This window comes from Carassius auratus, chromosome 16 (genome assembly GCF_003368295.1).
Source record: "Carassius auratus strain Wakin chromosome 16, ASM336829v1, whole genome shotgun sequence".
NCBI lineage: Eukaryota > Metazoa > Chordata > Actinopteri > Cypriniformes > Cyprinidae > Carassius > Carassius auratus.
Window position 1 is genome coordinate 11,147,313 of NC_039258.1, and position 16,708 is coordinate 11,164,020.

The 16,708-nt window shown below is 35.0% G+C and overlaps 1 protein-coding gene across 8 annotated transcripts; it reads left to right on the top strand.

Moving 5' to 3' along the window:
- The first annotated feature begins 4,612 nt into the window (after positions 1-4,612).
- On the top strand, positions 4,613-16,313 carry LOC113116136 (transcription elongation factor A protein 3-like). Of its 8 annotated transcripts, none has more exons than XM_026284059.1 (23): positions 4,613-4,850; positions 5,537-5,599; positions 5,942-6,047; positions 6,195-6,303; positions 8,086-8,250; positions 8,338-8,433; positions 9,330-9,419; positions 9,967-10,035; positions 10,150-10,245; positions 10,346-10,492; positions 10,676-10,765; positions 10,904-11,017; positions 11,126-11,179; positions 11,483-11,542; positions 11,690-11,755; positions 11,856-11,927; positions 12,051-12,110; positions 13,071-13,231; positions 13,336-13,397; positions 13,509-13,658; positions 14,450-14,596; positions 14,930-15,001; positions 15,442-16,313. In XM_026284059.1, the coding sequence occupies exons 1-23, from the start codon at positions 4,782-4,784 to the stop codon at positions 15,448-15,450; spliced, it is 2,127 nt and encodes a 708-aa protein (XP_026139844.1). In that variant the 5' UTR covers positions 4,613-4,781; the 3' UTR covers positions 15,451-16,313. The 8 variants fall into 8 exon arrangements, with proteins under 8 accessions (XP_026139844.1, XP_026139843.1, XP_026139845.1 ...); XM_026284058.1 differs by having other exon boundaries at positions 4,614-4,850; positions 13,336-13,392; positions 13,504-13,658; XM_026284060.1 differs by having other exon boundaries at positions 4,614-4,850; positions 10,346-10,438; positions 13,336-13,392; positions 13,504-13,658.
- The last annotated feature ends 395 nt before the right edge of the window (positions 16,314-16,708 follow it).

The following is a 16,708-nucleotide window of genomic DNA, read 5'->3' on the forward strand; positions in this document are numbered from 1 at the left end:
AAATCCGCTTTATACATTAGTGCACTGATTCTAACTTTAGATCTGGAAGGTCCATTGAGAGGATGTTTGTCATCCAACTGTGAACTAATTCACCAGATACAGCTGCTGCAATGGCCAACTTATGAGTCATTAATTGAATCATGTGTGCAACACTGCTTGGAAGAAGTTCCTTTAACCTCAACTGCAAACCATAAGACTTATGAATAATCCTTTATTTTTGTATTAAGAACAAAAAAAAAGTCTGTGAGGTTAGTCACTAATGTAATTTTGACTACGCATGTAAAAAGACCTCATCGCGTTTTCATCACAAATCTTTCTTTCTGTCAAAACATCAGGCTGAAAAATGGAGTAAGCTATTAACAACGTATTATTTTCCTTCTTTTTCTTCATAGGAAGCACTGAGAGAATTTTCTGCTTCTGTGCTTAGTGGCCTCTTCCTCCACTTGGGCTGATTTGGAAAACACCCTCAGCAAATTGACCATGGAGGTGAGTCACAGGACCTCGTCTTTTGCAAACACTGACCTCCTTGGCTGCTGAAAGAGGTAGCACAATGTGTGAAAGTCCCTATGGAGTACATTTCCCCTGCTCTACGGATGTGTTTAGAAAGTTACCCTGCCAACAGCCTCTCGCATGGTATCAGCTACCAAATGCGGTCCTGGGGAGGATGTGTGTCATAGTAATGGATGAGTTTGTTCACAGGGTCATAAACACAGGAGAGGAGTTGAAGTGAGCTAATCAGATTATAACTATGAGCTAAGTATGTCTGTGGATGATCACTGTGTTTTTACAGGGCAAGTCTAGTCTCCAGGTGTTGCCATGATACAAGTGCACTTTTTAAATGATTGGCCTAGTGGTCAAAACCAACACATATTTTAAAGGCTAAGCACTAGTTCTCCCAAGACTTAGCCTATGCAGATAACTTCAACACGTGCATTAGGGGTCTGCATTTAGCCTCCATCCTCAAAATATACTAGCATCAGCCCAGGGAAGGACAAAAAGCTTTTAAATTTGGTCTCACATCAGCAAAGAGCTAATGCAACTAATGAAAACTGTGGCAACAGATTTGTGTGAATGACAGTGAGACGTCTACAGACTACAGTTTCTGTTGTTTATCAACAAAGTCAACAAATAAACTCTGCTGAACTCTCTGAGCTAAACCTGATAAGAAGATCCCAAACTGGATTTGTAGTTTGCCAAAAACCAATGGGAACTGTTGCATTAAAAGCTGACACACATATTTCAGTAATAATTAAAATCTACAGTACAAATGCAGTAACTACATTTTTTGTCAAAATTACATAAATCAAAACACTCTCTTATGCTGCCCAATGCTGCATTTAATCGAAATATAGTAAAAATAGCAATATCGTGACAATAGTATTAACATTTAATGTACATTAACTGTTCTATTTATAATATATATTTTAAAAGTTATGTATACCTGTTACAGTAAAGCTGAATTTTCTTGAGCCACTACTCCAGTCTTCAGTGTCACAAGATCATTCAGAAGTAATTCTAATATGCTGATTTGGTGTTCAAGTAACATTTCTTATTATTATCAATGTTGAAAACAGTTGGGCTGCTTGATATATTTGTGGAAGCCATGTTTAATGCAATTGAATGCATCCTCCCTGAATAACAAAACAAATAAAAAACCCAAACTTTTCAACAGTAGCGAAGATGTTTCTTAAAAAATATAAATAAATATTTCCGGAAATGGCCTTGTGCAACATTCAAAACAAAACAATATATATGAGACTAGAGAAGTTGTTTTCAATGCCAGTTTAAAAGATTTCACCTCAGTTCAACTCTCAAGCTGCCTTTTAAGCTGATTAAGAAATAAGTGAAACTGGGTTTGTAGGTGGTAAAAATGCTTTGAATTTGGCAGGAGGAAAAGTGTAGGCTAAGTAAGGGGATGTGGATGTTCTCACTAAAGGATTAATGGCAGATAGGTAGGGAAATGAGAGTAAGAGGGGATTTACACACTAACACACTTCTGCCTTTAACTATCTAGTTATGGAGTTCATTGTCTGTGGAGTCACAAAGGCATGTCTTGTCAATTGCCAGAGTCTGAGCGTGATCTCAAGTTCCCTTTTTGTAGCAGTTGATGTCTACGTCTGCTAACCACAACAGCATACTGGAAGCAAGTGACGTTTAGTTAAAAGGCTATAATTGCATATAGACATGCATTGCATGTTAACGTACCGCAGTGTCTGAATGAAACTCTATTAAAGGAATAGCTCACCTAAACATGAAAATGTACTCACCCTTGGGCCATCCAAGATGTAGATTAATTTGTTTCTTCATCTGAACAAATTTGGAGAAGTTTAGCATTACATCACTTGCACAATGGATCCTCTGCAGTGAATGGGTGCCATCAGAATGAAAGTTCAAACAGTTGAAAGAAAACATCAAAATAACCCATTACATGGCTGCATTAATTAGTCCATCAGTTTATGTCATGTAATTGTAAAAAGTTGTGTGTTTTGTTTTCAATATAGGAAGCATTACTATGGACTCATATTTTGGCCAGAAGTAACATTTTAAATGCCTTAATTATGGATTTGTTTCAAACATGCAGAATTTCACTTCACTGGAAATTAAATGATAGAGTTGTTTGTGTTATGTGAGGATGTTTTTATTCAGCTGTTTGAAATCTCATTCTGACGGCACCCATTCACTGCAGAGGATCCATTTGTGCATTGAGCAAATGACTTGAGGTTGAGTACATTCTCAGCAACTTTTCATTTTTGGGTGAACTATTCCTTTAATATCCATCTACAGTGGATTAATCTACTGTGACAATGACACGTTTTGACTATGCATACTGTATACAGAGCACTAGTTCTGCCCCTGGCGTGTGAGTGTGTTGAATCCTTTAGCAAATATCACTTCCTTTAAAATGTTGCCACACCAACACACTCATAACTTTCCAACGTAACCAAAAAAGTCTGCTGAGATTTTAAAATACACCCTTAACCAGAGGCTGGTGTGCATGCCGTGGCAATCCAGCCCGTCATCTTTGCATTTTATTACAGGGGCTCTCTGCGCCTAAAAAAACTGAAGCACGGTGAAATCATTCATTTTCTGGTCTGATGTCATCTCAGACTCTCCATAATTGCCGGAGTCCGGCGTCTTGTGTCTATAATTGGTAGAGACACCGCAAACTCTCTGAGAAGACACTGTAGGTGGGTACTGGTGGATTCATTATTTTGTCATAAAGTTGAAGCGGGAGGTCATCAAAAGGAAAACCATTTTTTAAGTCTCTTCTTTTTTCTACTCCTTTTTTCTTTGTGGTTTGAAAACCAGGCCTTCCAGGCAAGTTCTACTTGTTGTCTGTCTGTCAGCACATTTTAAATGTATGTCGATAATTTTATATAATTTATGCAACCATAGAAGCAATACAGGTTATTTTAGGATGGAGGCATTGGAGGACAACAGGAAGTGCTCACTTATAAAGGTAGTCAAGAGGAAGTGGTGAAAATTTGTTTATATTCAAGTCAGTGAAATGTTGCTGGTGTTATATTGAGGACAATATGCCACAACATATTTGCTTAGTTTTTCTTAGGACAGATGTCATCTGATGTCACCCCATATGGAATGAACTTTAATTTAGCTTTTTAAACATGCTTTGCACATTTGAATGAATAGCAATACAACCTTGAGGCACCACGTCACAATCCTCCCACAGAAAGAGTGTGATGAAAAGTGTAGGACGGTTCATAAAAATTCAATCTCACCCTCCCACAAGCTGCAAAATAAAGCCAAACAGTGCATTTTAAACGAATATTCTGGGTTATTTAAAACTTTATGTCTAGGAAAGTTCTCTGTATTACTACAGGAAACACAAAACGTTAATTTGTTAAAAGGAGATGTTAAATTATTTGAACTGAATAGAGAAAAAAAGATGCAATGAGAGTGAATAGCTAAGACTGTCAGTCCTCAACGTTCAGACAAGCATCTCGTTTTGTGTTCCACAAAAAGAAATAGTGTGATGAGATGACATGAATGACATAATATAAATTACATATTAATTTCTGGAACTATTTATTTAGTCATTCTTATCTGTTTTGAGTCTATTGCACTGCTTTCCTACATTGGAATATTGATATTACATGACACAGTGCTGCCATCTGTTGCTCAACTCATGTTGCACCTGTTGAGTTTATAGTGTAGTAAATTAAATGCCCCAAATGATCTATAATTTTCACACGCGGTCTGATGCTTTAACTTAACGGGGCAAGTGATAAGCTTGAAATGTACAGACAAATGACAGTTGTGAAATATCGAACTAGGCTACTCAAAAAACATTAAATAATAATCAGTAAATACACTTAATAAAGAATGCAAAAATTGCTGCGAAACATTGTACCGTCTTACCGCAATATGGTAAATGATGCATTAACGTATCTAAACGATATATAAAAAAAAGAAGAATAATAAAAATAAAAATTAAGACACAAAATACAACAGGCCCAAGCTGCAAAGTATAAAGTTTGTCTGCTGCAAATGTCTTTCCTAAAAAAAAAAAACACTGAACTTTTATCGCCCCCTAATAACGACTAGGCCAAGCTATATTTAGGTGTTGTCATAAATCCAGATGGATTGATTGACAGCTCCGACTGTCTCGAAGGCCCCGCCCCCTCAGCTCAACCGACCGTGCAGAAGCAACTTATGCGTGGGAACAAAACTTCTTACATTTCGCTGAATGTAGATTAATGTGACATAACGTATTATAAAACACATCACGTTTTCACTTAAAGCATATTAATGCGCACACAATGACGCGAGAGGAGGACCTGTTGCGGATTGCTAAAAAACTAGACAAGATGGTGTCTAGAAATAACATGGTGAGATCCTAATTTTGACGCAATGCTTCACGCTGTTTGTTTATGCGATCTCAGTGCATGCTGCTTATGAATAACTCTTTTAAACTTTTTTGCATGTGTATTTATGCTGTTTTAATAATGCTTAATTTAGATACAGGCGTGCACAAGCCTTGTTTAATTGTGTTGGAAGTGTGTGAGAGACCGTAATGTGTGTGTATAATAGGACTACAGAGACGCATGTGACAACAGTTGGCTGAACATTGCGCAGATTTACTTTCAAGGCAGCTCTACGAGGACCAAAGTGTGATCAGTATAGATAGATTTTTGTTGACATGTTTGTATGCATGTTTTGCTAAGACTTATTCGTATATATGTATTGGATTCCTCGTAGTAAATGGCACAAGGTCGTGGAGGCGGTGTGTTTTGGCCGACATAAATATTTTTTTACATGCACGGGCAGAGAATTTAAAGGCATAGTTCATTCAAAAATGAAAATGAAACTTCTGCAGTAATTTCCTCACCCTTATGTTGTTCCAGTATGACATATGAATGTGGAACACAAATGCATCAGTGACATTGAGTTATTATAATGTAAAAATAAATAAATATATATATTAAATACTATTAAGTAAAAATGAATACAGTTATTCTGTCATTCAATAATTGTTAAAATACTAAAATAATGATTTATCTCCCTGTTTGCATAGGATGGAGCTCTAGATCTTCTAAGAGAATTGAAAGATTTCAACATGACACTGAAGCTTCTTCAGGTATGTTTGCAGGATCAGTTGTATTGACATACTTTATTAATTCCTTTAGGCAAATATAGCTGCAAATCAAAGGCATCTCAGACAGCCTTGGACACATGTAATGTGTTCAATCTGGACCTTGCAAAACAAAAAATCCATGGCAGGAAAATCTGGAAAGAATTATAATAGAGAATTTAAAAATGAAGATGTAAGACAGACTTGTGAATAATATAACAGCTATGATACACCAGAAAGATTAGTACATTTTGCTACATAAATGCTGCTGCTCTTGTTAACATCACAGTAGGTTGTCTGATATCTTGCGCTTCGTTTGTCTAAGAGTCTAGATTTACTTTGTTCCAGGATACAAGAATCGGCATGTCAGTCAACAGAATAAGAAAACATTGCACCGACGAGGATGTTGTCAACTTGGCAAAGATCCTTATCAAAAATTGGAAGAAGCTTTTAGGTAGGTGTAATGTTTTAAAAAAAGTTATATAGTTCTTTTTTTTATGTTTTTAAGTTTAAAAAAGTTAATTTATTATATTATCATTTATTTATTATATGGCTTAAAATGTAATGGTTTAATGCATTTATGCCTTTATATCTTCATCAGAATCGGCTCAAAACCAAAAGTCTGAGAGGTCAAATGAGGTGAAGAATGGCAATCATCCAAGCAAGCCATCAGGGTCCCCCAACAGGACCCCTCCTGAGAGAGAGTCCAGGTATGTTTGCTGATATCAGGATAAAACATGGAGGTATTCCAGACACAGCTTTATAAAGTGTTATTTACCCTTCACAAACAGCTCAGTTGATAAGCAATCTGACCAATCATAACACTGAATCCACAATTTTGTCTGACAAACTTATCAGACAGGAGAGTGTATTAACTTTGGTGGACTTAAACTTGAAAAATTTTGTGTATTGAATAGGACTGCACAATTAATCGAAATTAAATTGCAAAGGCTATTATCTGTTATTGTTGTGTGTGTATCTTTCAGTGAAGCACAGTTCTTTGAGCAGTAGTAAATCTCCATTCAAAAATCAAAATATGCCTCAAATAAGAAATCCAGGAAAGCCTGTTGCTTCAGTTGAATAAACAGAAGATTTAACTACTTTCATTGTTTCAGCGTGACTAATAAACACAAGACTATGGCAATATATGGTTTATTTGACTTCTTCTCATCATAATTTTCATCATGATAAAGTATATCTATAATAAAATTATAATCAACAGGGCTTTTATCACTGCTTATACAATGAAATATTGTGTGCCTTAATTATTCTGTTTAAAGGGATAGTTCAGCCAAAAATGAAAATGTGTTGTTTATCTGCTTACCCCCAGGGCATCCAAGATGTAGGTTTCTTCAGTATAACACAAACTGAGATTTTTAGTTCAAACTGTTGCAGTCTATCACTCTTATGATGTAAGTGGATGGGAATCACTGCTTAAACATGTAATAAAAAATAAAAAAGTGGACTTCTCAAGTGGACCATTGACGAACAGACCATTTGTTGTATGTCTCTACACATCAATGTATCATCACGAGCCACATGGTTTAATTTTGTTTTGTTTGTGTATGTTTGCTTGTAAGTTTTATTGAATGTTTATTTTATGTATTCCCATCCACTTAAATTACAAGACTGATAGAATGCAAAGATTTGACTTAAAAATATGTGTGTTCGACTGAAGAAACAAAGTCACCGACATCTTGGATGCCCTGGGGGTAAGCAGATAAACATCAAATTTAAATTTTTGGGTGAACCATCCATTTAAGAAATCAGATCATCTCACAGAAGGATTTATTTCAAACACTCGACTGATGTTATGAAGAGAGTTTGGAGTAAAAACATTTTATTAAATGTGGTATTTTCACATGCTCTCAGACGGAGCAGCATTTACTGCACAGAGCCATTGTTCACTGAGAAGATACACAAACAGCTGTAATTATCGCAAACAATTTAGTTGATTACATAATCCTACGATTATATAGTCTGCGATAATGAATGCGATTTTGTATAGCTTGTCAGAGAACTACGGCTCTGTGTAGTAAATGCTGCTCCACCTGAAAGCAGGGGATATAGATTTACTACTAATCACAGAACCGTCTTTACTGACAAAAATTTGCTTGACAATCTTTCGATTAATCGTGCAGCCGTAGTATTGAATGATGTCTTTGTGCAGTTGAAATAAAAATTTTTTTTGATGTTCATTCATGTTCATTTCAGGCTTTAAGTGAATATAAAAGACGATTGGTTCACATGCCGCTTGACTTCATTACATACTAGAAGTTACCTGCTCTATCTTGACTGTCTAAGGGTTTTCAGTTTACTCTTTGCTTCGCAATGTTTTTGTGAAGGGTCACTTAAAAGCTTTGGGAATCTCTTCCTATAAACATACCAGAGGATGGTCTGTTTTTTATACTAACATTGATTTATGCAAAAGGGGATATAAGCAAAGACTTGTTGTTTGCATTATGAAGTGTATCTTCTTTATCTCTCGTCAGTCCACGAAGGTTAACAATGGAATTTAAACCAGACTTAGACTCGAACAAGAAACTTGATGAAAAACACAGAAGAGAGAAATGTGATGCAGAGCTCAGGAATGAAAAACGAGAAGGTGAACAGAAAAAAGAGAAACAATCTATAAACAATAAAAGGGAACGAGAGAGGTGAGAAGCCCATGTGATGTATAAAACCCCTCTGCCTCTGCAAAACCATGCCATTAGATTGAGGAGTTTTATGTGCATTCTGTTCAGGAGAGATGCATTGAACAGGGATCATCTTCCCTCCCCAATGATGCTTTCATCTCTGCCTCCCAAGTGTCCTCCGGTTGGGGAAGTGAAGAGGGAGAGGTTAGGGCTTGTGCATGCGGTTAAAGCATGTGACTGTGGTTAGGAGGAAGCACTTATACCACACAACAAAACATGCAGCTGTTTCTGATGATCTAGAAAAAAATATTTTCTTTCAAATTTCACAAATTAACAAATGCATTTTTTATTTTATTTTTCTTTGCACGTTCTCTGCAACTTTGTAGTTCTTCTATTGGTGGAATATAAGAACAGTTTTTTCTGTTCATGTCCAACAGCATGTTGAATTAAATTTAAACAGAACAGGAAGTGGAGTTTACTTTTTTTTTTTTTTTTTAAATCAACAAGAGGAATTTCTTTGGTTAAATAGTAAAAAAAAAAATTGCATCATTAATTCTAGACTATGTCTTTTTTTCACTGAATTATAACATAAAAGTTTGTTAACTGATTAGACATTCACTACGTTTCATACGTTTGGGGTGACTAAATATTTTAGAATAAAGTCTCTTATGCTCGTATGTCTGTACTGTCATCTGATTAATTTAATGCATCATAAATTAATAAAAGTATGAATTATTTTAATTAAAAAAAATCTTACTGACCTCAACATTTGAAAAGTAGTGTATTTCTCTAAACCTATAGCTAAATACTTGTAACAAAAAACAATCACAAAATATATCAATTTATTAAAAAAATATACTAGCACTCATTAATTTCTGTCTTCCTTCTATTCAAATTTGAATTGCAGTTCTGCATTGTATTTGCTACATCAGTTCAAATTCAGGAATTAACTTAAAAAGTTGTTCTTAGTTCTTAATGGTGCATGACTCTGGTGTCATGTTTTTTATTAATTTTTTTGCTTTTGCCATGCTTTTGCAACCGTGGTTGTCCAGTGTAAAAGTGGAAACAGTAATGTCAGATGAACTTTCACTTTTGTTTAGGAAAGATGCTCCTGTTGATTTTTTCCCTCCTGCTTCAATCCATTCCCACCCTCCTCTAAGACGCTCATCAGTAGATGTAAAGAAAGAGAGGTCAGAGCATTTTGCATGCTTGGACATGTGTTAGTTAGGAATGTCTCATCGAAATGCAAAATGTTCTATTTTCTAATGTAGTCTATTATTGCATACTACCTACAGTGGTAGTTGATACATCAACCAAACACTCAAAAAAGTTTTTTTTAAAGAAATTCACAATTTTTAATTTAATTAAGGACACATTCAAATTAAAGTAAATATATATATACTCATGGTTTCTTTGTGTACATTAAAACAATACAAATTGTCACCTTTATTGACACTGAAGACTGGAGTAATGACTACTTGAAATTCAGTTTTGTCATTGCAGGAATACATTTTATTTTTTAATATATCACAATAGAAATAGTTATTTAAAATTACAACAATGTTTCACAAATTTTCACAAAATAATATTTTTTTTTCAGTCAAATAAATGCAGACTTGATAAGCTTAAAAGACTTATTTTCAAAATATAAAAAAAAATCTTACTAACCCCAAACTTTTGAACAGTAATTGATATCAAGTTTAAATGCTAAATTTGATGTTTGTGTCTCTTGTACAGAAAAGACTCTCAGGGTCCTTTACAGTCTTTTCTCAGTAAACATCCCTCCATAGATGGAAAGAAAGAAAGGTTGGACACTGTGCTAGAACTACATGCAGTGTGTGACAAGAAAACATCTACTTTTTTTTAAATAAGCGATCTCCTTCACATTGAATCAACATTTCACTGCTTGTTTTCATGCAGGAGAGATGCACCTCATCCTTTCTTTCCTCTTCATCATCACATTCATCCTCCACCTATTCCTATCCCTAAGCGTTCAGCAGAGGTGAAGAATGAAAGGTCAGGGGTCGAACTCAAGAATGTTCAGATTTGTATTATTTGTAAGAATTATAGGACATCTCTAACATAGGGAATCACTACCAAATATCTATCTTCACAGGAAAGATCCTCCTGAAACTTTACCTCCTCCTGCTCCTATCCTTTCTTCTCCTCCTCCTCCCAAACGTCCATCTCTAGAAGAGCCCAAAGAAAGGTCTGAGCACCTTTCAGCTAAAGAGGGTTTGTTGCCAGTGAATAGAAAATCAGTGTAATATATCATTATTGCTTTTGTTTTGGAAAATAACAGTCGTTGTTGCTCTAAATCATTTGGCGTTAAATCAATGGGAAATTGTAAATGATAATTTTTAGTTCACTAGATGACCAAGTATCACACATGTGTTTCAAGTTTCCCTTTGAAATGCCACATTCGAACTGTATATTTCTTGCCTAGGGCAAAAAAAGCACCTGATCCGAATGCCCCGCTTCCTCCTTTACCTTTTCATCTACATCCTCCTCAGAAACGTGAGATGAAGAAAGAGAGGTCAGGGCTTGGTGTGTTGTCTTTTTGATTAAACAAAGTACTGCTAAACCTTTTTAGCATCATTTTAGCGTAACACCGTGTTCTAACCAAGCACAATGTTCCTTGACTCGTAAATAATCAGTCACTTTCTTTGCTTAGAAAAGAAACTGCTGAACCCAGTGCTCCTCTTCCTCCTGTTCCTCTCCATCTTCAGCCTCCTACACCTATGAAACGTCCCTCATTAGACGCAAAGAAAGACAAAGAGAAAGAAAGGTTAGGGTCAGGCGAACTGGAAATCATGTTGATATTAAAAGCTGCATGCCTGTGTTTTTACTTAATTACTTCATCACCTGAAAAAGAACTAAAGCCGTTTTATTATAGAAAAGAAACATCAGACCCGAAGCGACGGACTTCTGAACACAATGAGAAAGATAGGTCAGAAGCATGATGAATACTAACGCTTGTACAAGATCATTGTTGAGTGAAATTAAACTTGAGGTTGCAGTGTTTCGTCTTAACTAAAGTGTTGATGTTATGAATTTCAAGAGATATTACCATAATTTACTCACTTACTAGAGCTTTCATTTGTCAAAAAGCAAGTTTTCATACAAGTTGTGTGCTACAATCATAAATCAGGATGAGTAAATGATGAACTCTCCTTTTAATTTAATTTGAGTCTTTGTGGGGATGATAATTGATCACCATCCTGTAACGACAATGACAATGCTTCTTTTTCAGAAAAGACACAAGTGACAGCAAACCACTCAAAAGGCCATCAATGAAGATCGAGATTGAGAGGTGCGAATAGATGTTTTGCCACAGAATGAAGGCAGAGGGCAGCAGAAGCGCATGCGTTGCTCTCATTTTGTCTTGCAATACTCGCGGTTTCCTTGAGTTCATTAAAACCATACAAATTGTCACCTTTATTCCCCCTTTTGTTTCTAGACAAGACTCTACAGGTTCTAAAAAGCTCCATTCTAGAAAGCTCAGCCTGGATGGACGGAGAGACAGGTCTGCTCATGCATCACTTCTCATTAAAAGTGCTGAAAAGATCTATGAGATTTTCAGGGCAAATAAAATCAGGTGTTTGTGTTTTACGCTTTTACTGCAGTAAGGACTCTACTGACTCCAAGTCAAGCCATCACCTTTTGAAAAGACAATCAAGTGAACCTAAATTGGAGAGGTAACGTGTTACAGCAATGCAGTCGTAAAATATTTAAACCCACTGTTGTTTACAAAGGTACGTGCATGTTCATTCATGTTTTCTACAGAATGTTTACTATGAACTCATGTCCTTTTTCTCCAGGAGAGATTCTACTAACTCCAGGTCTGGAAGCTCACCTCAGGCCAAGAAATCTAATGAAAGGCAAGAACTATATTTACAGTAGCCTCATGTAGCTGTGACTAGCATGCCATTTCTGCCCGGTTCGTGCCCCAGATGGAATACACCGAAAAAACCATTCAAATAATAAGTCAACAAATCACACAGATAGCAGTAATACATAATACTGTTGGGATGTACAATTTAAGTGTATTGTTTTAGTCCATGACTTTCACACTACATATGCTTTGTTTACATTATATATTAAATCTAACCCTCATAGTTGTGTTCTAGTCATTTTAACCCAGAGAGGATTTTCTTTTTCCCCAAAAATGCTAGTTAGTGTTATTGCTTTGGTCTAAATCCTGAAAACTTTGCATACGTATAAACTCAGATTAATGATCATTTCCAAAAAGAAATACAAAACCTGTGCTAATATAAAAAGAGTTAAGTCCAAAATGTATGCTTTACAGTCAAGTTTTTAAAAGTCTGGTTATTTTTGAAGTTAGGTAAAGGAATTTTAGCACATCACAAAGGTTAACGCTGGAATATACCTCACAGTTTCAAATCTGAGCAGGTTTGAAAACACTTGGAATCATACAGTTGGCGACTTTGTAAAAGGTTACAGAGAAAAACTACACTAAACAACATAGAATCAAGTCATTTTGGTGACAACTGCCTTGATGTTGGAGATGCATGACAATAAAAAAAAAAAAAAAAATGCTAAAATCAAAATGTTTAATTATCTGCCAACTAAATGGAATCATCTTCTACTTTGTGTCCATCATACATGATGCGATTTTGTTGTCTGTCATCTCCGTCTGACTGGAGTTCACACCTCCAGGCTGTAAATCGGGGAGTACATCTGCACAAAAGTTGTGTAGTGTAATCAGCTTTAAGTTGTATGAAATAGAATTCTCAGTTCCTGCTTTGGTTTAACTGGAAGTCCAATTGTCATAAACATTGACATTAGAGAAGTAAAGACTTCCTGTTTTCCCTATACAGCAAGAGTAAACCAGAGACCCCAAAGACGCCCACAACACCCACAAGCCCCCTCTCCCCGTCGTTTAGCTCCAGTGTGGGTCCTTTATCTCCTCGTCTGCAAACTGGGGATCCCATCAGGGACAAATGCATTGAAATGCTGACTGCTGCGCTACGTACAGATGGTAAACAAAAACAAACACTCGACACCCACACAGACATGCTGACATATATTGTGTTGATGCTCATTATTTGGCAGATGATACTCACTAAGTGCTTTTCCTCTTAGATGACTACAAAGACTATGGGGCAAACTGTGAGGGCATGGCAGCAGAACTCGAGGATCATATCCTTCGTAAACATATCTGTTGACTAAGTCAAACTAAGTGCAGAATCATCTTGAAAATATTGTTTAATGTTTGAAAGTTGATTTCCTTAACTGTGTTCTTCTGGTTACATATCTACCAGGAGATAAAAGCCACAGATATGAAATACAAGAACAGAGTTCGCAGCCGCATAAGTAACCTCAAAGATCCCAAAAATCCCAATCTGCGTAAAAATGTCTTAGCTGGAGCCATCGATTTGAGCCGCATCGCCATCATGACTGCTGAGGTGGGTTGCGCATATTGGACCTCTTAAATAATTAGTTTATTTGTAATTTTTTTTTTTAAATAATAGTAATTATAAACAAAATAATAATAAATATGAATTACAGGTTAAAAAATGTTGTTCAGGAAAAAGTCAGTAAAAAAAGCATCAATAATAAATAAGTTTGCCTTTAAATCAATATTTATCTATTTTTTCCCAGTAAAAATATAAAGTGGTAAAATCGAATAATATTTATAAAACAAGAATTGTTTTCAGAGAACGTGCACTGTTTTTTTATGTTTTTTGGAAGAAGACACTTATGTTCACCAGAGCTGCATTAATTTGTATTAAAATACAGTAAAACAGCACTGTGGTGTGCAATGTTAATACAATTTGAAATAAATATTTTCTATTTTAATACATTTTGAAATGTATTTTATTTCTGTGATGGCAAAGCTGAATTTTCAGCGGTCCTTCAGTTTTCTGTATCAAGTGATCTTTCAATAATCAGTCAGATATGCTGATTTGATGCTCAAGAAACATTTGTACATTTTAAAAACACCTTTTATAAATTTAATGCATCCTTGATAATTAAAAGTATGAATTTTACCGGACCTCAAATCTTTAAACAGTAGTGTATCTTCAAATTCTTACCGTATTGGCCCAAAATGATGTAAATAATATATACTTAAAACAAGAAAAACACTTTGCCCTGTAAACAACAATTTGTCTTGATTCCCAGTAAAATGTTGCAAAAGTTATTTTGTTACGTAAGTTTATGTTTCTTAATAAACGCTATGTTCCTGCCATTGTAGGAGATGGCTAGTGATGAACTGAAACAGTTGAGAAACGTGTTGACCCAGGAGGCCATCCGAGAACATCAGATGGCCAAGACTGGAGGAACCACCACTGACCTGCTGCAGTGTGGCAAGTGCAAGAAGAAAAACTGCACCTACAACCAGGTACATCAATAAAACTTATCTACCAGTTATTAGCTCCAGATAATTATCATGCATAAGAGCCTAGTAGTAGAGACTAGTAATGCACTCTTAAAAAAGTCTTTCATGTTGTCCCTTTTGAAGAACCTTTGAAAGCGAGTCCTCCTGAGCCGATTTTTACAAAGAACCCTCGAGCCATTAAATGAGCCAGTGGTCATAAAAAAAAAAATTCTTATAAAAACAGTTCTTATTACAAAGGAACTTATCTTATTGAAGGGAAATGAAATGTGCTTATGAACTAATTCCTGTCATTTTTTAGGGAATTAAATATACTCTAAATGTTTTGTACATTTACAGGTGCAAACCCGCAGTGCTGATGAACCAATGACCACCTTTGTGTTGTGCAATGAATGTGGTAACCGCTGGAAGGTCAGAAAAAATATGTTTTGGCTCATGTATTTACTATGTATTTCTAATATTGCTGTCAAATGATTAATCGTGTCCAAAATAAAAGTTTTTGCTCACACAAAATATGTGTGCGTACTGTGTATAATTATTATGTGTATATAAATGCACACACATGCATGGATATATTTTGAAAATATTTATAGGCATATTTTGATTCATATAATTTATATTATTTATAAATATATTTAATATATAAATATTATTTTTTTCTTAAAAATATACATGCATGTTTGTTATATATACATAATAAATATACACAGTACAGACACGTATATAACAAAAACTTTTTATTTTGAATGTTTAATTGCAATAAAATGTTCGACAGCACTCATTTCTAAACAAACCATTGTGCAATAGAACCGTGCAAGTAACACAAGTGTCTTTTAATGTTTTTTTTCTAGTTCTGCTAAACTGAAGCCAGAACTCCAAGAACAATGACCATGTAGGATTCCTCATCCTTTTTTTTTTTTTTTTTTTTTTTGGAAGAGAAAGTAATATAACATTCTATTCTACCAGAAAATGGCCCCAAATTTATAATAGGTAAATTAAAGCTGCAGTCCGTAACTTTTTTGATTTCAACATTTATATAAGCAAATACACCATGAATCCATTTTCCAAACCTTGTTTTTGACTTACCCTGAATCACTACGGTACACCTATAATAAGTGTTTATAGTATTTTAGGTTTGGGTAGCTGCCGCTGCAGTGTAGTCCAGTAACTGTGTGATTCATTTCATCATAGACATAAACACACAGAAGTACAATGTTCTGTTTATTGACTGCTAGAGCACCAAAAGTTATGAACTGCAGCTTTTAATCTTTAACTTTTACTGAGGAACAAAACATAGCAAAGAGGGTGTTCTGTTTATTCTTAATTGAAGTGAAAATTAATTACCTAGGAAATGTAAATCTGTTTAAAATGTACATTTTTATACTGTTTTATGAAATGCCAGAACTAATATTATTATTTTTTTTTTTTTTTACTTGATTAATCAGTTTACTATGCAGAATTTTATTGTGGTCAGATGTAAAAAAATTTAAAAGGAAATTCAAATTTGAAAATGTAATATGTAATTTATCAAGAGAATCCTAATCTATTTCAGATGTAGCAGCTATAATGTTTAGTAAAACACAGATAATTATTTTAAATGGATCTAAAACACTCTTTTTTCCCTTTTTTATTATTATGGTAAAACATAAAATGTTACAGCGATTAAAACGGTTTAATTCAAATAATAAATGTAATATTGATTTGAATAAATTGTTATATTGATGTTTTTGTAGTAGTAGTTTTGCGTAATTTAGCTATTGTTGTCCAGAGCTCATTAAATATGCTTTGCCTCTGTTCAGTCAGGTGTGACTGCACTTGTCAACCTCCTAGCCCTGTGAAAGCAGAAAATCCCACACATGCAGGCGACACACGTTCTCTCTCTCTTTCAAGCACACACACACTTGCACACAAGCAAACACTCAGAGAAAAAATAAGATGCAGAACTGAAGATGCACATCATGAAATTTTCTAAAATTCAGAGCGAGTCACTGCTGGAATAAACTACCCAATTGTATTATTCTGTAGACGGTTATACTGCTGACGTATGTAAATTAAATACAAGAAAACATACATTTATGATGCAATTCATTGTCACAATTGCGCACATATTTCTAAAAC

Coding starts and splice junctions, on each gene's coding strand:
- LOC113116136 (XM_026284059.1), top strand. CDS start 4,782: ATGACGCGAGAGGAGGACCTGTTGCGGATTGCTAAAAAACTAGACAAG. Junction 11,928..12,050: donor AGTGAACCTAAATTGGAGAG/GTAACGTGTTAC, acceptor CTTTTTCTCCAG/GAGAGATTCTACTAACTCCA. Junction 13,232..13,335: donor TGCTGCGCTACGTACAGATG/GTAAACAAAAAC, acceptor TTTTCCTCTTAG/ATGACTACAAAGACTATGGG.